Source organism: Neoarius graeffei, chromosome 17, assembly GCF_027579695.1.
Source record: "Neoarius graeffei isolate fNeoGra1 chromosome 17, fNeoGra1.pri, whole genome shotgun sequence".
In the NCBI taxonomy this organism is placed as follows: domain Eukaryota; kingdom Metazoa; phylum Chordata; class Actinopteri; order Siluriformes; family Ariidae; genus Neoarius; species Neoarius graeffei.
In genome coordinates, this window is record NC_083585.1 from 34,154,051 (window position 1) to 34,174,862 (window position 20,812).

The following is a 20,812-nucleotide window of genomic DNA, read 5'->3' on the forward strand; positions in this document are numbered from 1 at the left end:
GTAATGTGACACATCTTTTCAAATCAGACCTGGGCCATTTTTGGAGTTGGTCCTAGTTTGGTTACATATCCAGTATGTAACCATGGGATATGAATGAGAATGGTCAAATTGGAATTAATGTGGCTTTTTTTCCTCAATATGTATGTGCATATCAGTGTTGTTGTCATCATCATCCAGTGCTGGCAATGGAGGACAGCAGCAGCAGTTACTATATTTAGTGGAAGGATGTGGAAATTTAGTTAATTACTTGAAATTTGAGGAATCACTTTAAATAAAACTGGAAGGAACCTACAAAAACCAAGTAGTGTAGTGAAAGAATTGCCCAAGAAATCAAGGTGTCCATACATGGTGTTTAGGGGACAGGTGCAGTCTCATTAATGACAGATATGGATTACATAGAGTTACAAATGTGAACTGTCAAAATAGATCCAATCTGAGCTAATATCTAACTTTTTTCAGAACGTAGTTTAATTTCTTTAAAATATTGTCAGAAAGATAGTCTAAAGCAGACTGACAGCTAAGACTGATTTTTCATCCATGTGCATTTCAGACATGTATGCAATATAACAAAAGAGTGGACGTGCATAGAAAATGACATTGAGAGATGGAACAGTGTTAAGTATGTTGGCTGAGAGTCAGTGGAAATGCATTGTGCTGGCTGCAAGAGTCAGCAGAGCCTTTGTGTTTCGTGGTAACCTAATCCTTTTTGGCAGCCTAGCAAACAGGGTTTTGGACAACATTTTTCAGGTTTTTAGGGCAGCTCCATATGTGTATCTACATCCATAATCATTACTCGTTTATCCCATACAGACAAGCCTTTCAGAGGGTTATAGTGCTCACACAGAGGAATGTTTGAATGCATTGACTATGCCTTGGGTTCTTTTAAGTGCATTGTCACCAGAAGGCTGTGTACACTCACCGGCCACTTTATTAGATACACCCATCCACCTGCTGTTTTATGCAGTTATCTAATCAGCTAATCCCGTGACAACAGCACAATGCATAAAATCATGCAGATACAAATCAAGAGTTTCAGTTAATGCTCACGTCAAACATCAGAATGAGAAAAATTGCGATCTCAAAGTGTGATTTTCATTGTGGCATGGGTGTTGGTGCCAGCTGGACTGGTTTGAGTATTTCAGAAACTGCTGATCTCCTGGGGTTTTCACACACAACAGTATCTAGAGTTTACACAGAATGGTACGAAAAACTAACAAACAAACAAAAAAACATTGAGTGAGCGACAGTTCTGTGGGTGGAAATGTCTTGTTGATAAGAGAGGTCAGAGGAAAATGGCCAGATTGGTTCGAGCTGCCAGGAAGGATATAGCAACTCATAGCAACTCTTTACAATCGTGGTGAGCAGAAAAGCATCTCAGTATGCAACAGCAGATGATCACACTGGGTTCCACTCCTGCCAGCCAAGAACAGGAATCTTAGAAACAAGAACGAGTTCCTATTAAAGTGGCCGGTGAGTGTTTAAAGTCTCTACAGTGCTGTCATTGTGCAGTTCTGCATTTTACCTGTAGGCTGTTTAGTGTATGCCTTCATTGTAGTCATAAACATATAACTGGAAATAAGTATTTGGACAATTTTGTTATTACTATTATTATACTTCCAGTGCATATAATGTCTATTCTTCAAATTCACACAGTTTCTTTTGACTTTGTACTGTACTTATAAATGTGAACAAAAAAGGATGTATGCATAGGCATTGTGAAGTCTTCTGTGGTGCACACGTCCTGGCACAATTAGTTGTGGTTTCCTGACCTTTCCACATGCATATTATTAAACCAGTTGTACTGACAGAGATGTTTAAGGTCTTTGCTATGGCTTTGTAGCTTTTTCCATTCAAGTGTTGTTTAATAATGTTAAACAAATGAGAACTTTAGAAAGCTCCTTGGTGGCACGGTGGTGTAGATGTGCAGATTTAAAGGATATACACACTGGAAATATATTAAATAACAAAAACAAAAGTGTCTGAACACTTATTTCCCCTCACTGTATATACTGGGCTCTTGATTGTTCTCTGCTCTGTGTCAGTCTGTCAGTTTGCAATTTCAAGCAGATTATCCTGCTGTTATCAGTTCCTCCATTTTTGATGTGACTGTCAGTTCATTACAGCAGTCATTGTCCTTCCTTGATGTTTTGCAGATTACCAACTGTTGAATGTCAGAAAAGTTAGGATCAAGCTTCTTAGAATAGTATAGAATTACTTTATTAAATCTGAATACAAGTAAAGGTGAAAAATTAATTTCAGTATACATCAATATCAGGAGAGCACAACAGTAAATTTTCAAAGACAAACTCAGATGTAATGATTTAGTGCAAGTAGTGATGACTCCTAACTCTGCACCTACTGTATATATGTGATCATTTATGTACAGTTGATTGTGAATTGTTATATACCTTTAAGACAGAATGAAGAAGACAAAGATACTAATGTTATTCTAGAAAGGCAAAAAGATATTAATGGTGAAATATTAATAGTAAAAAATGCTAGAAAAACAGAAACACTGCACCAACTCAGGTTTTTAACAGAAGGTGCAGTGCAGTCTTTAGTTTGTTTTATTTTCAACAATACTTATGCTAACGTGATATCAGTTGCAAAGCTTGCATCTCCTTTTCTGCCTGCGTTATCATTCTCTAAAACCTTTTACACCCACTCGTTGTGTTTATAAATGCTTCTCAAATCTTTTGTATCATTTGAACATCTTTGTGATTCCCTCAGTGGTGGTATTCATCCTCCCTATCTTTCTGTGCCAGATTGCTTTGCCAGTCATTGCTAACTCTTCTTGTGTTTGCTGTAACTCTGCCAGATGTCATACACTGCCTTCTTCACATCAGGTCTGGATTATAAGTTAGTCATGGTGTAACTGTTTTACTTTTGATTTCGCCTTTTGCTTAGGATTGTAGCCTTGTTGTGGGATGTACCGATTTTTTTTTGTAGATAAATTACAAACTTTTGCATTGAACTGTATCATTCTTATTTGAAGTTCGGAGCTAACCTGTTGGTTTTGATATTACTGATAATAAAATGATTATTGATAAGGTCTACTGTTTGCAGACATGCCAACCATTACGGTTTGCCCGTAAACATTACAGTTTCGGTGGTCCAATTACGCTATTACGACTTTGAAGTCGATTATTACGGTTTTTGCTCATAATTGATATTTTCAAATTTGCCACCAGAATTCCCACACTTGCGATTTCCCAGTCTCCCGGCAGAGGCTGGATTCCCGCGGGTCCTTAAAAAGTCTTAAATACAACTTTCGGTTTTCAAGGCCTTAAAATGTCTTAAATTGTTTGGAATAACTGGAATTTTCGAAAGGGAGGTATTAAATTTAATCTTGGACCGAACGAGTGAAATGTCTCCATCCGGTTTGGGGTATTTTTTTAACCGTAATTTTAAAAGTGACCAGCGGACCTTTTGGGGGCAGCATTGGTTCTGTGCATTCCGTAGATCAAGAGCTAACGCTAGGAGGCTACTGGAGGCAGTGTGGTGTGGGTATGGTGCGGTGATTGTGAAGAGTGAGAGATGCGCAGGTAGCTTACGCGGGCGCTAGAAAGCGCCCCCAAAATAAGGAGAAGAGTCGTTTGCGATAAAAAGCGCTGGATCGCACAAATGTGTTTAAAGCCGGTACCATACCTGTCAACTTTGAGGTTTGAAAAAAAGGGATATTTCCCAGATTTTTAACTCAAAATAAGGGAAAATTTCGGAAAGTCATACCCTTCACCAAAAGTGGGTGTGTAGTTGAATGGGGGGCAATTTTCTATCTAGTATGTGTGATTTCCTGTACTCTGGTGCATGTTGGTGATAGCCAAGACCCAAACTCAATATGCTTATGGTTTATAGAGTGCATTTGTGAATAAACTAAACATTTATTTTTATTTGCTTTCAGTGGTGCCAGCTATTTCCCAAATTAAGGGCTAAAATACGTATCTTATGTTAAAATAAGAAAGGTCATTATATAACCAGTCAATAAATTCAATTCCATTGCAATTTATTATGGTTTTACCATAGTCATGGCCTCGGAACGATAGATAGATAGATAGATAGATAGATAGATAGATAGATAGATAGATAGATAGATAGATAGATAGATAGATAGATAGATAGATAGATAGAGTAATAAAGAGATAAAGAGTAGTATAAAATATTAAACCAAGAGTGATTTAAAATGGGTAAGTTTCAGATAGAAAATAAAATAGACAATGAGTGGATAAAACAGTTAATACACCAATTAGTTTACACTAGGCTATTTATGAGGTCTTAGCCAGGACATACTTAATGTAAACATGTGTAGCTTACCTTTGATTATTTGGGAGGCTTTCGTTTTCCCCATGGAAAATTTCTTTGCGAGGGAAGAGTCTGGGAACATTCCAGCCATGCACTTGTTGAAATCATCAAAGAAAGAGAGGCTAATGTTTTTCTTAGCTATTAGCATCGCCATCTTCACCTCAGACCTAATCAGTGTTGCCAGATACTGCTGACATTTTCCAGCCCAAAATATGTTCAAAACCCGCCAAAATGCACTTGAAACCGCCCAACTTGGACGGGAAACCGCCCAATCTGGCAACACTGGACCTAATCACTTGTTCAGTCTCGCCTCCGGACGTAGTTATGTAATGACTGATGCCTGAGAGGGCGGGGACGTGAATTCATGGCCCGACTTTCTGCTGTAAACTCCTGTCAGAGGCGCGTCATGAATTCTGGACCTACCGACTTTTTTATATTGTGAAAATACGGGACTTTTATATAATGTGAAAATACGGGACTTTTATATAATGTGAAAATACGGGATATTTTCGGGAAAATAAAAAAACGGGAAGACAGCGGGAAATAAGTCAAAATAAGGGATTTCCCGGGAAAAATGGGAGGGTTGACAGGTATGGCCGGTACCGCAGCGCTGGGGACACGCCCACTGGGAAACTGGCTTTTCACCGACAGGAGCGAGGCGCGCGCGCATGTTAGAGGTCAAGCACTCCGGAGTGAAACGCAGGGGGGTTCGCACATGCGCACAAGAGTCAGGTTGAAAATGGGGCTAAAAGGAAATACTACTACTACTGCGGCTCCTGAATTTTTTTTCAGGGGGGGCAATTTTCCCCCGTTATGTCTACATGGACCATAAATGTCCACAGGACTGAAGTAAATTGACCTAGGTAGCAAATCAATTGGCCGAACTTGTTTTTGCCTGGTAAATTCAGATATCAATTTCGACAATATCTCTTCTCTCCACTAGGTGGCAACACTGAACAAGTTAAAGGTGGCAAACTAAGGTAGCCTAGTAAACTAGACCCACCCGCCTAGCGGCCAAAAATATTTTTGCCTCCGAGTGGCAAATATTCACATTTAGTCTGGCTTGCCAGGCTAAAACTAAGGAAGATTCATTGTGAAGCCTTCAAAGCAAAACATTTGGCATCACAATCAATATCACATTACTCATTTATTTTCTCATATTTTTCCAGTATTCTATAATAAGTAGACACAAATTCTTAATTATAAACATATTCTAATTTCTTCAATCTAAAGAATGCAGTTAAAGTGGCAGGATATAAATCCAAAACAAGTGTTTATTTAAGTTTTGAAAAAGATGAAGAAAAGCATAACCAAACAAACATGTGCAGCTTAATTGTGTTTTTTTTAATATGGAATTGCACCATTTTAACAACAAATAATAATTCTAAATAAATTCTGCAGTTTTTTTTCCCAAGAATTCCTCCAGAAAGCCATGCCTTAAAAGGAAATTTAAAGTATTACAAGCATGTCAATGAACACAAAAGGCTTTAGTTATTTAGCTATATACACACAAGGTTACACAAGGTTTTGTAGTCAGTGCAACTTGGCTTAACAAGTTGGAAAAAAGGTAAGGTGCTGCTGGCTCCAATGAACACATATACTGTACAATATATAAAAACTGAAAATATGCTTAATTTACACCAAGTCAGAGAGAACTTGAGGCTACTGAAATATTCCAAGCATGGCAATGTTAAACTGCCATTGGTAAAACAAAAACATGGCAATGTTAAACTGCCATTGGTAAAACAAAAACATGGCAATGTTAAACTGTCATTGGTAACACACACACACAAACTTTTGCCTAGTAAATTCAAATATCAGATATCACTGTACCGTCTGCTGTGCTACTTCCAGGGTGGAAGAGAACGCAAGGGTAGCAAAAAAGAGCACTGACTACATCACAGCCAGCTAGCCAAGTTTTCCGGTGGTACCAGTTCTTGTTAAACCTCTTGAGTAGGTCTTCTCCCCCTTCGTAGACACTTGCTTGATGTTTAAATTTGGTCTAGGAGGTCCTAGCTGTTTGATTGCCGTTTTCTCCTCATTGGCACGACGACTAAAGGGAACTTCTTTCAGAGACGCTATCGTATTGTTGCACTCAACACTCGCCGCCATCTTCTTCATAGAATGTTCACACATTTCCCGCGCAAGTTGCATTTTCCAGCCCAAAATTATGTTCAAAACCCGCCAAAATGCACTTAAAACCGTCCCAAAACCGCCCAATCTGGCAACACTTGCGCGGCGCAACAGGCGTATGACGTAAGCACGCTGCTTGTGCGAGCACATAAAACCTAATAGAAAATGCATTGGGAGCATGATTTTCGAAAAAAACGTACGTACCATTAGTGTCAATGGGAGATTTTGGGGCAAATCTGAACCTGACAGAAATCGCCCCAAAAGGGCGTGGCTACACCAGGCGCAACCTTAGCCTGATTGGACAATGACATTACTGTTGCCGTGGTAGTAGGAGTAGATAAAAAAAAATCTCCCTCCCTGTTTGGGAGTGCGTCGCCCAAATCGCCCCTATTAACGAGCCGCCAGTGACTAATAATAATGATTAGCATCATAATTAACATTGTTTATTGTACTAAGTTTAATATAAATATATAAACAGCCTTTATTTCAAAACTCAATTAAAAAGAACTACAGAAAATACAATAATTCTAAATATAATACAATATAAATTTGTATAAAAAGTTTTTTAGTTTTATTACCTACCGTCTACAACAGTGTTTTTAATATAATAATAAGAATAATATTAACAACCACTAATAATAATTAGTAATAGTAATTATTATTGCTATTTTAAGTTCGTTTCTTAAGACAAGGATTCTTAAGATGTTACCTTGTTGACAGTTTCAGCGAGAATCTTCCGCCTTCTTCAAAACAGTCACCAGATGTCGAGTGGTGATGTGCCTTATCAGCTGATGTTACGCTATGGAGGCATGAACGTCCCGCCCAATTTGACAGGTAGTTCACGTCTCCTGCTGTCATATTGTATCACATGACGTCATATCCCTCTTTACAAAAACACCGGTCACAAACACACTCAACATAGTAGAAAACCAGTTAAAAGCAGACAGAACCCTGAAAAAACATACAAAACTCACAGCACAGGACATAACAAAACTATTGCATTTCATTTCCACTTCCACATATTTCTAATTCAGAGGTACAATTTGCAGACAAAAAGAGGGATTTGCAATGGGAGACCCGCTATCTGCTACTCTATGCAACTTTTTTATGGAGGATCTGGAAACCCGAGCCATAGAAACAGCACCGGACGACTGCAAACCCATTTTCTGGAAAAGATACATTGATGACATTCTTGAAATAACCAAAAGAGGCCACACACAACAACTCACGGATCATCTAAACTCCATAGACAAGACAGGTAAAATCAAATTCACAGATGAAGAGGAAACGGACAAGACAATAGCTTTTTTGGACCTAAAAATACACCACACAGAAGAAGGGAACATTAGAATTACAACATACAGAAAACCTACACACACCGACCAATATCTTCTCTGGACATCTGAACATCCCATCGCACACAAAATGTCAGTAATCAGAACACTATACGACCGAACACAGAACATCACGGAGGAGAAAGACAGACAGGAGGAGGAACAACACATCCAACAGGCATTAAAAAACTGCCAATATCCACTGTGGGCAATTCGAAAAGGGAAATTACAGACACAAATAAAGGAAAAAAAACAAACAAACAAGAAAAAACACCGAAAAAATAAACCGGGGCTTTGTCACACTACCATACATAAAAGGAGTTACAGAACGCATCCAACGATCCATGAGGAAATACCATATCAACACCCCGGTCAAACCATACAAGAACCTCCGACAGCTGCTAGTTCACCCCAAAGACAAAATAAAACTGGACAATAAATGCAGCGTCATCTATGAAATCCCTTGCCGTTCATGTAATAAAGTCTATATTGGTGAAATGGGCAGATGCTTCCATACTCGTAGGAAAGAACACCAAATAGAATGTGAAAAAGAAACAACAAAAAGACTCACAAGATCCGAAAAAGAAAAAGCAAACCAAGAAAACTTAAAATCAGCCATTTCAGACCACTGCAAACGACATAATCATATAATGAATTGGGAAGAGGCCAGAGTCATTCGCGCTGAAGAAAATAGATACCAGCGTTGGATTTTAGAGGCAGTGGAGATACGCAAGCGGGCGCAGAGGACTATGAACCGGGATGAGGGAGCGTATGCGCTGTCACACACCTGGAGCGCAGTCCTGGGGGAGCGACCTGATAGCAGGAGGCGTGAACATACCTGTCAAATTGGGCGGGACGTTCACGCTTACGTAGCATAACATCAGCTGATAAGGCACGTCACCACTCGACATCTGGTGACTGTTTTGAAGAAGGCGGAAGATTTTCGCCGAAACGGTCAACAAGGTAACATCTTAAGAATCCTTGTCTTAAGAAACGAACTTAAAATAGCTTTAATAGTTAGACATAATGAACTTCCACTACATACATAGTAATTATTATTGATTATTAATCATTACTACTTATGAATTAGTGATTAATAAGTACTAGGGATTATTAAATGTTATAAAATTAAGTTATTAAAAATTATTACAAATAATTATTAAAAAGTAGTAATTGGTAGAATACAAAGAAATTAAATAGTGAACATTGATATAAAATAACTGTACTACTACTACTAATAATAATAAACAATAACACTACTAGTAATACTTGTTGTTAATGTTATTATTATTATCAGTACAATTGTTATATCAATGTTCACTATTAAAAACAAATTATCTATAATCCATGAATAATTGTTTGTATCACTACTACTACTAATAATAATAATAATTACTACTTTTTAATAATAATTTTAACTAATCTTATAACTCAATTTTATAGCATTTTAATAATCAACTTATTAATTAGTATAATTAAGTAGTAATTGATAATTACTACTTATTAATTATTAAATTACATTTTGATAATCACTGCTTATTAATTAAGTAGTAATTGATAATACTGAATTATAATAATTGCTACTCTAATTATTAATTAATATAGCTAATAATAGTGATTATTAAAATGTTATAAAATTGAGTTAATTTTTTTATTATTATTAAAAAAGTAGTGAGTAGTAGTAATACAAACAATTATTCATGGATTATAGATAATAATGATTATTTTTGAATAATGAACATTGACATAACAATTGCACTGATGATAATTAGTTTAGTTATTACAACTCATTGATTAATATTGATGATAATGGTTATGAAAGGTGACAGTTGTTTTTCTGTGTTTAATGTAACGCTCTGATGATTGTATGACTGCATAAACAGGTTTATGCTGTTACCTGCTCTAATGCAGAAGATAACTCGAGAACTTCCTCAGCCAGCTGTATACTGTACGACACTCAGACTGATTTTGCTGTCGGACACAAAATCACACATCATCAAAGATAATCTTTGGGGATTGAAATAATGCCGGCTAAGGTTGTTCAGCTGTTCTACTTGCCGTTTATTGTTTTTGTTTTTGAAATGATTCATGGTGCTTTCTCCAGTAAACACCAGTCTTCTCCTTGCTGCTACAGTAGTTCTGCAGGCCCAAAACACACGACTTTGCTTCAGCTGTTTGCATGTCTAACAGTTGCCATTGATGCACCCTGTTGTTCACCAATTGTGTGCATTCTTCTTAAAGTTAGTAAAAAAAAAAACTATTGCAGAAAACAGTTTTAAGTTGTCATATTTATCATTTTCTTTGCCATGGTACAGTCTTAATTTTTCCATTTAGAGATCTTGAAAAGGTCTTAAAAGTTTTTAAATTTGTACTTGAAAAATGTGCAGATACCCTGAGAGGGCGCTATTACTAGAATGTCAGCCAATGCTTTAGAAACACGGTCTCTGATTGGTTAACCTCAGCAATTTTATCAAATTTCGACCAATAAGAGCCCCGCGCACATTTTGTACTTTAGAAGCAGCAAAAAATGGCTGACAGTTCAGCCGATCCGTCTGACCCGCCGCCGAAAAAAGCAAGAAAAATGATTGGCAAAATTAAGACCATGTACCAAAAATTTAAAGAGGAATACAGTACCTTGTATCCAGTTATCACAAAATCAGGAAAATCCGCGAGTCATGCGTTGTGCACCGTATGTAATGTCCATTTCTCTGTAGCACATTCCGGTGTTTACGATGTCAGACAACACGTGAGTTCTGTCTCGCATCAAACTTTGGCCAAATCTGGAAGTGCTAACCGGACGATCACCTCGATGTTCGTTGATCGATCCTCGATTGACAGCGTGACAAAAGCTGAAGTTTTATTCACAAATTTTCTCGTGGAACACAACCTGCCAATTGCCGCAGCTGATCACAGTGGGCCTCTCTTTAAAGCCATGTTTCCCGACTCCAAAATCGCTTCGAAGGTAAGTCTGTAGATCTCTAGTCTATTATGCGATCAAGTTATGGAATAGTAAATCAGTTGTTAGCGACTCGTATTTTCTTTGCTTTAGCAAAATTCTTAGTATTTGCCTACAACTTACAAGATGTATGAATATTAAAGAAACGTTGATAAAATCACGTTTTAAATTTTTTTTCTTTTGTGTAAATCACACACACATTATATATATATATATATATATATATATATATATATATATATATATATATATATATATATAAAGGCGCACCCCCCCTTTGGAACCCCCCCATCATGCACGCTCTGTGTGCATTATGTCTGCTGTTGGCAGACATGGACAAATATCTCAAAACAACCATTACAGTTTGCTATCATACAGGGTTGGCATGTCTGTGTTTGTCACATGACCAAATTCCAACATTGTAATCTACAACAGGCCTTTTCTGTGGAGTTGTTGGGTACGTCTGTTGGGCATTTCATAATACATACCATACATAATTCATAATACACATACACATCATTTTATTCCATGTAAAGCTAAACATGGTTTGTTGCCAAGAATCATTCTTTTAGATATGTATCTTTAAGATTAGTCAAAAATATGGATCATTGTTTTGAAAGGTTTTTTTCCCCCTCCTGTGTTTACATATTCATATCTCTGTCTTGCATCACACATAATTAATTAATACCAGACTCTGAGCAGGGAAAATGTATCGTGTTTAAGGAGGCTGTAGTAAATCCCATGTTTGTGACCTAATTTAAATCAGATGTTCCATATAAAACTATTCTCATGGATATATTTATAATTTTTACAACCCCGATTCCAAAAAATTTGGGACAAAGTACAAATTGTAAATAAAAACGGAATGCAATGATGTGGAAGTTTCAAAATTCCATATTTTATTCAGAATAGAACATAGATGACATATCAAATGTTTAAACTGAGAAAATGTATCATTTAAAGAGAAAAAATAGGTGATTTTAAATTTCATGACAACAACACATCTCAAAAAAGTTGGGACAAGGCCATGTTTACCACTGTGAGACATCCCCTTTTCTCTTTACAACAGTCTGTAAACGTCTGGGGACTGAGGAGACAAGTTGCTCAAGTTTAGGGATAGAAATGTTAACCCATTCTTGTCTAATGTAGGATTCTAGTTGCTCAACTGTCTTAGGTCTTTTTTGTCGTCTCTTCCGTTTTATGATGCAGCAAATGTTTTCTATGGGTGAAAGATCTGGAATGCAGGCTGGCCAGTTCAGTACCCGGACCCTTCTTCTACGCAGCCATGATGCTGTAATTGATGCAGTATGTGGTTTGGCATTGTCTCATCTCATCTCATTATCTCTAGCCGCTTTATCCTGTTCTACAGGGTTGCAGGCAAGCTGGAGCCTATCCCAGCTGACTACAGGCGAAAGGCGGGGTACACCCTGGACAAGTCGCCAGGTCATCACAGGGCTGACACATAGACACAGACAACCATTCACACTCACATTCACACCTATGGTCAATTTAGAGTCACCAGTTAACCTAAACTGCATGTCTTTGGACTGTGGGGGAAACTGGAGCACCCAGAGGAAACCCATGCGGACACGGGGAGAACATGCAAACTCCGCACAGAAGGGCCCTCACCGGCCACGGGGCTCGAACCTGGACCTTCTTGCTGTGAGGCGACAGCGCTAACCACTACACCACCGTGCCACCCTGGTTTGGCATTGTCATGTTGGAAAATGCAAGGTCTTCCCTGAAAGAGACATCGTCTGGATGGGAGCATATGTTGCTCTAGAACCTGGATATACCTTTCAGCATTGATGGTGTCTTTCCAGATGTGTAAGCTGCCCATGCCACACGCACTAATGCAACCCCGTACCATCAAAGATGCAGGCTTCTGAACTGAGCGCTGATAACAACTTGGGTCGTCCTTCTCCTCTTTAGTCCGAATGACACGGCGTCCCTGATTTCCATAAAGAACTTCAACTTTTGATTCGTCTGACCACAGAACAGTTTTCCACTTTGCCACAGTCCATTTTAATTGAGCCTTGGCCCAGAGATTATGTCTGCGCTTCTGGATCATGTTTAGATATGGCTTCTTCTTTGAACTATAGAGTTTTAGCTGGCAACGGCGGATGGCACGGTGAATTGTGTTCACAGATAATGTTCTCTGGAAATATTCCTGAGCCCATTTTGTGATTTCCAATACAGAAGCATGCCTGTATGTGATGCAGTGCCGTCTAAGGGCCCGAAGATCACGGGCACCCAGTATGGTTTTCCGGCCTTGACCCTTACGCACAGAGATTCTTCCGGATTCTCTGAATCTTTTGATGATATTATGCACTGTAGATGATGATATGTTCAAACTCTTTGCAATTTTACTCTGTCAAACTCCTTTCTGATATTGCTCCACTATTTGTCGGTGCAGAATTAGGGGGATTGGTGATCCTCTTCCCATCTTTACTTCTGAGAGCCGCTGCCACTCCAAGATGCTCTTTTTATCCCCAGTCATGTTAATGACCTATTGCCAATTGACCTAATGAGTTGCAATTTGGTCCTCCAGCTGTTCCTTTTTTGTACCTTTAACTTTTCCAGCCTCTTATTGCCCCTGTCCCAACTTTTTTGAGATGTGTTGCTGTCATGAAATTTCAAATGAGCCAATATTTGGCATGAAATTTCAAAATGTCTCACTTTCGACATTGGATATGTTGTCTATGTTCTATTGTGAATACAATATCAGTTTTTGAGATTTGTAAATTATTGCATTCCGTTTTTATTTACAATTTGTACTTTGTCCCAACTTATTTGGAATCGGGGTTGTATATATAAATTGGGAATGTATATAAAAATACCTATAAAAATACCTATAAATTATAAAATGAAACAGGGTCAGTATTTAGTATACGTGTGGGTGTGTGTTTGTGTGTGAGCAGATTCTCTTTCTTTCTTGGAAATCTCTCATTGTTTTGAGACAGCTATGTAGACTGTAGTCAATATTACCCATTCCTTATCACACGGTATCATATACAGTTATGTTAAAAGTTATTGTTATAAACAAGCAGCATAATTAATCCTCAAGAATTGTATTTGGCAGAGCAGATTGATTGTAAGCTTTTAATTGGATTTTGGGAAATAGTCCAGTCTACACTGAATATTTGCTATTTTTGCATGAATGATTAATGAATAATCTCTGTCTCAGACTTTTGTTATTGAGTGTGGGTGCACAAAGGATGAGCCTGAGCTCATTCTTGCATAGCGTGTTTCATGGCATTTGTTAATCTCTACATTTCATTTTTATCACCTTTGCTCCACCATTAGTCATTTGAGCTTATGTCCCTTGAAAGATAATATAAACAGTTCATTGTAAACAGAGAACTTGACTTCCCTCCACATAGCATTGTTACAACACTGGACTTCAATAGCAACACGACTCACAAAATTGTTTCTTATCTTTGGTCATGTACAATGGCTAAAAGAGTTAATAATGGTTCAATACTAATGGAAAGAGGAAAAATGTGCAATTGAAACATCCATCATCTGTAGCCACTTATCCTGTTCTACAGGGTTGCAGGCAAGCTGGAAGCTATCCCAGCTGACTATGGGTGAGAGACGGGGTACACCCTAGACAAGTCGCCAGGTCATCGCAGGGCTGACACATAGAGACAAACAACCATTCACACCTACAGTCAATTTAGAGCCACCAATTAGCCTAACCTGCATGCCTTTGGACTGTGGAGGAAACCCACGCGGACACGGGGAGAACATGCAAACTCCACACAGAAAGGCCCTCATCGGCCACTGGGCTCGAACCCAGAACCTTCTTGCTGTGAGGCGACAGTGCTAACCACTACACCACCGTGCTGCCCCCAATTGAAACATCTCATCTCATTATCTCTAGCCGCTTTATCCTGTTCTACAGGGTCGCAGGCAAGCTGGCGCCTATCCCAGCTGACTATGGGCGAAAGGCGGGGTACACCCTGGACAAGTCGCCAGGTCATCACAGGGCTGACACATAGACACAGACAACCATTCACACTCACACCTACGGTCGATTTAGAGTCACCAGTTAACCTAACCTGCATGTCTTTGGACTGTGGGGGAAACCGGAGCACCCGGAGGAAACCCACATGGATGCGGGGAGAACATGCAAACTCCACACAGAAAGGCCTTCGTCGGGCGCGGGGCTCGAACCCGGACCTTCTTGCTGTGAGGCGACAGCGCTAACCACTACACCACCGTGCCGCCCCAATTGAAACATTTTGAAGCTTTATATATAAGATTGCTGTACATAATTCTGTCATAAGCACCAGATAAATCATGGAGGTCACATTTACAAAAGTATTTTCAGCCTTTGACAATATTTATAGAGAATTTTATAAATATTAAGTAACTTACATAAAGAGTGGGAGACATCTAAAAAAGGACAATCATTTTACACACTGTGGTAACACTGGTGTATTCCTGCCTCATGATCAGTGTTCTTGGCATCGGCTCCAGACCCACTGCTGTCCTGCTCTTGATAAAATGGATACTGAAGATAAATGAATGAAGTTTAGACCCTAAATAGCAAGTGGTATGGATAAATAATGATTATACCTGCGTTTAGTTTACATCGTCTATCATGCATTCTTCTATAATGCCATCAAGCTGATGCAATTAGCCCTAAACCTCACAGATGGTGCTTTTTGCCTTATTATTTTACCATTTGATTTTCAACCCTAACTTATCCAAATCTTTTTTTTTTTTTGCAGATGTTCCTAGCTGATGGGGCCAGAGAAAAATAAAATCAGAAAGCAGTGTTCAGTGAAAGAAGATAAGAAGACCATGCTGTGAAGTCCAGCTGTTATGGGCTGCTACAGGAACACGCCCTTTTTTTTTTTTACTCCCCGCTTGAGCTCATCTTTCTTATTCAGTGATTAGTAGCATTTTCAATGTTTAATACTATTGACACTGATAATTCCAGAATTACTGTAAGTTATCTTTGGTCTCCTTTCAAATATCTTTATAACAAAGGTTTAATGGCCAGCCATGAAGCGTGGTAGGGCCGTGAAACATGAAGCTCACCATGCTTGAGCAGCATGGGCACAGGATTTGTCTTTGTGCCACACTCACAAGCTGAAGCTCTATGAAGGAGAACATTACGGAATGCATCTCAGAACATTCTGTCGATTTTGGATTGTAACATTTTCTTTTCATACCAAAATATGACTTGATTTGGAAAATTAGATAGCACAACTATTTCTTGATAATGATATCAAGTCTCATAAAAAGTGAAGAGATGTGTAATGTCTCAGCTTCTTGTAATGTTGATTCAAACATTGATCAGTTCTTTCAGCCAGTGCTATACATTATTGTTATTATCTTTGGCTTCCCAACAAACTGTATGGCTCTGTGGGCTGCATACTTGCAGGTGAAGCAAAAAAATGAGCTGGGTATCTATTTGATCAACCTTTCTGTTGCTGACCTCATTTACATAGCCACATTGCCACTTTGGATTGATTACTTCCTCCAACACGATAACTGGATTCATGGGTCAGAGGCTTGCAAACTGTTCGGCTTCATTTTCTACTCCAACATATATGTCAGCATTGCTTTCCTATGCTGTATTTCTGTGGATCGTTATTTGGCAGTGGCCCATCCACTCAAGTTTGCCAAAGTGCGTCGGGTGAAGACAGCCATTTTAGTCAGTGCCATAGTCTGGATTATGGAAATTGTGGCCAACTCAGCACCACTCTTTCACAATGAGCTCTTTGCAGCTCGCTTCAACCGCACCTTCTGCTTTGAGAAGTATCCAATGCAAGACTGGGTGGCAGGCATGAACCTCTACCGCATCTTCCTGGGCTTCTTGTCTCCCTGGTGTTGCATGTTAGCAGCGTACAAAGGAATTTTGAAGGCAGTACGTGGTAATGTTTCCACCGAGCAGCAAGAGAAAGCTAAGATCAAGAGGCTAGCTCGTAGCCTCATCCTCATAGTACTGCTTTGCTTTGGACCCTATCATGTGCTCATGCTGTGGCGCAGTGTGCTCTTTCTCAGCAACCCCTGTGACTGTCGAGGAGAAGAGTACTTATTTACTGCCTACCATGTAACCCTCGCACTCACCAGCTTGAACTGTGTGGCAGACCCAATCCTCTACTGTTTTGTGAATGAAGGAGCTCGCAGCGATGTGAGCCGTGCCCTGGCCACCCTGATGACGGCCTTTCACCGAGGACAAACTACAGACATGTTAATGGGGAGTTCCATGACTGTAGAAACACCCCTGGCCAGCAAGAAACCAGACCTCTTTGAGGAGTTCAAAGCTAATTCCTATAAAAATGAAATTGAAACACTGAAAGAGGAATGTCTTCAAATGACCAAACTTAGTGTTAGAAAGTGAAGCGATGCAGTACATACACTCACCAGTCACTTTATTAGGTACACCCATCCACCTGCTGTGTTGTGCGGTGATCTAATCAGCCAATTCCTTGACAGCAGCACAATGCATAAAATCATGCAGATACAAATCAAGAGTTTCAGTTAATGTTCACTTCAAACATCAGAATGGGAAAATTGTGATCTCTGTGACTTTCACTGTGGCATGGCTGTTGGTGCCAGCTGGACTGGTTTGAATATTTCAGAAACTGCTGATCTTCTGGGGTTTTCACACATAACAGTCTCTAGAGTTTACACAGAATGGTGTGAAAAACAAAAAACATTGAGTGAGCAACAGTTCTGTGGGTGGAAACAAACGCCTTGTTGATAAGAGAGGTCAGAGGAAAATGGCCAGATTGGTTTGAGCTGCCAGGAAGGATATAGCAACTCTCTTCCACTCCTGCCAACCAAGAACAGGAATCTTAGAATCAAGAACAAGTTCCTAATAAAGTGGCCTGTGAGTGTATGTAGACACACGTATGTCAAGAGCTCTTCAGGGACCCTAAGCCTAAAGTTTCTTCACAGATTCTGTCAGCAATGTTGATGTGTAATTAAATTGCTAATGTAAAACCCAACTCCTTGAATGTTATACCAGATGCCTTGTTTATTACCGTTTGGATACTGTAATTTGCAAATGATACAGTCTTCCCTTCCAGAAATGACTGAACTCATTACTTACCCCTGCTAACATATCTGTTATAAACACATTCCTTTATTTATAGCTTATGCCACCATGAAGCTCAAAGCAAGACCATCATGGCAGAACTTTAGCTGTACCAAGTGTGAATTTTTTTAATTTTTTTATAGTAATTTATTACTTCTTCCACAGTTAGGCACAACTTTTTAAGCATTAATAAGATTTTAAAACAGTTTATACTGCAAACACCAAAATAGTAGTGGCCTTGCAAAACCCCTTTTGTAATTGATTTATTGTTTAAGAAAAGCAAGACATTATCTTGAGAATCCCAAAATTAAGTACAGTTAGCATTTTACATTCTCCATAATCTTGTCAAAAATATATTGTAGTGTTTATCCTAAATCTGAAATTAGAAACTGGAGTCTCATGAAGATATTCTATTATCTATTCTATTATTTATTCTGTTGCTTTGAAACACAAAATTTCAGTTTGAATACTGTAGCGTTACATATACACTACAGATCAATTTTAAAGTTTATGTCGAAGACAACTGAATTTGCTTTTTTTTTTTTGCAAATTATTACATTTTAATTTAAAACTACTAATTCAGCCAATCAGGTCTTTAGAATCCTCGTCAGCCTGATAATCAAGTATATGGTGAGTGTTGTAATAAACTTTACAATTTCACATTTGAAATACAAATAATGGGGCGGCACGGTGGTGTAGTGGTTAGCGCTGTCGCCTCCCAGTAAGAAGGTCCGGGTTCAAGCCCCGTGGCCGGCGAGGGCCTTTCTGTGTGGAGTTTGCATGTTCTCCCCGTGTCCACGTGGGTTTGCTCCGGTTTCCCCCACAGTCCAAAGACATGCAGGTTAGGTTAACTGGTGACTCTAAATTGAGTGTGAATGGTTGTCTGTGTCTATGTGTCAGCCCTGTGATGACCTGGCGACTTGTCCAGGGTGTACCCCGCCTTTCGCCCGTAGTCAGCTGGGATAGGCTCCAGCTTGCCTGCGACCCTGTAGAACAGGATAAAGCGGCTAGAGATAATGAGATGAGATGAATACAAATAATATGTTACAAAATCATATTATATTTAATCATACTGTATATCTCTTAAAAGGTTTCTTTTACAAAGTTCCGACCTATCAAAATATTTTCACTTAAAGTCTTTGAGTTTATTTTCTAGTAATTTTAATGAGGTAAAAGAGCTTTTCAGATAGGAAAGTAATATATATATATATATGATCCATGACTGCGTAATGCATCAGATGAGTCTTATCTTATCTTATTGCGTCTTATCGCACCAGATGAGAAAGCTATATTGAAAATAATATTTTCAGTTTTAATGAAAAGTCGCAAAGCACTACTGAACTGATATTAAAAGCTGTGGTCAAGATTTTGTGGTCAGAAAAAGGAAAAGAGTGTTTGGGGTTTGCAGTAACTGTTATGAAAATGTGAATATTTTAAAATCTAAAGCAACCAAGGAAATCAAGAAGTGTTTTAGTACCAAGGCAGGTGTAAGATTGGCGTTTGATGTTAAAATACATGTCTCTCAGTTGTCTATTGTTTGTCTATTTTCAGTGACCCACAGACATCTGTAATGAAAATGCATCTAAATATCAGGCTTTGCGCATGTTTACATTCCTGTTCAAATGCTTTCTTGGAACTTTCTGCCATAAATAATGAATGTTTTATCACTTAGAGATTTGCAAATGAACTGAGGGTGCCTGTTATGCCAAAACAAAATAAATTATGCCCGTTCAATTATTTCTTAGTTTGGTTTTGGCTTGTCCTCATATGGAAAGGGAAAATAAGGAGATATACAAATCTCTTTAAAGGCCTCTGTCATAAAATGCTGCGTTTGTTTGTTTGTGTCTGGTTTTTTATATTTAAAAAGTGGCAGTTCAGATAAAATACATAACAAAATCACCAGAACTGAATTAACACCTACAGAGTTAATTAATCCAGCAGTAAACAAACACTGGACTTTTTCCTTTGTACAATAGATTAGCTATAACTGCTAATGGGAACACTATGTCTTTATTTTCTCTTTAGAGCTTTGTATCTAAGGTCTTTAAGGTTGTGCACTGGCTACAGCATGTCAATATGGATCAGATCATTATATGGTATTGATCGAGGCTGTTCTTGAGGTGTCACCCTGAATTAGTGTTTATCTGATCATGGATGAGCCAGATCCAGGCTCTTAATCTATACGCTGTGACTCCTGATCCATGTCTTCTTGAACACGTGTGTATTTGGAGGAGATGGTGGCCACCACGTCCAAATATAGCACATGGTAATGTTAGATGTCAGTGGTTGAGGACCACTGCACTGCAGGCTTCAGCACTGTACCTCATTTAACACACCTGATTCAACTTATCACCTTATGACTGAAGACTTCGTGGGCTGAATTTAGTGTGTTAGAAGAAATAAAACACTTATCTGTGTAGGGCTGTGTTCATTAGGGACATTCATGTATATGAATAAGTCACACTAGTGACTATAAGGGTTTATCATTAACTTTATTCTCTAAAAATTTGCAGACCTTAAGTGTGATTTGCAAATGTTTTATTTAATACCAGCATTTTCTTTGTGCTTCTGTTTTTGGTTCAAATGGTTTAAATGAATGACACATAGTTCTTAGTTCTTCGTGGAAATGTATAGAATAATTCAAACAATATACAAATCTATAATTAATAAACTGAAGTGTTTATATATTACACACACACTCCCCTAAATCATTTCTAAATAATTCATTACTATACTGCATTGACTAAAGTAAGTGATCTATCAAGACTTTTTGGCTGTGATATGAATGAAGGGCAGAATGTTTGCTTTCATTCGAGAGTACATATGTTTTGGGGGAAGCCATATTATATGTAGTCGACCTATTTTTATTTACAGACCTTTGGTGGTCACACTTCTTGAGGATTAACTAATCTTGTGCATTTCATTAGTAACACATAGTGGCTAATTACTCTCTAATAATGGTGGAAGTAGGAAGGGTGTACTTATTTTTTCCCACCTGGTTTATGAATGTTGGTTTACTTTTTGGGAAAA

At 38.5% G+C, this 20,812-nt stretch overlaps 1 protein-coding gene across 2 annotated transcripts in view; it reads left to right on the top strand.

Annotated features, from left to right (window-relative positions):
- gpr4 (G protein-coupled receptor 4) overlaps positions 1–17,693 on the top strand; it is a 38,197-nt gene extending 20,504 nt beyond the window's left edge. Inside the window, exons 1-2 of one of the 2 annotated variants that reach the window (XM_060944080.1) lie at positions 7,187–7,266; positions 15,462–17,693. In XM_060944080.1, the coding sequence (XP_060800063.1) occupies positions 15,959–17,083 (1,125 nt within the window). In that variant the 5' untranslated portion in view covers positions 7,187–7,266; positions 15,462–15,958 and the 3' untranslated portion in view covers positions 17,084–17,693. Of the gene's footprint in view, positions 1–7,186; positions 7,267–15,461 lie in introns of those variants that run through there. The other variant, XM_060944079.1, reaches the window with a different exon arrangement.
- Positions 17,694–20,812: the final 3,119 nt, after the last annotated feature.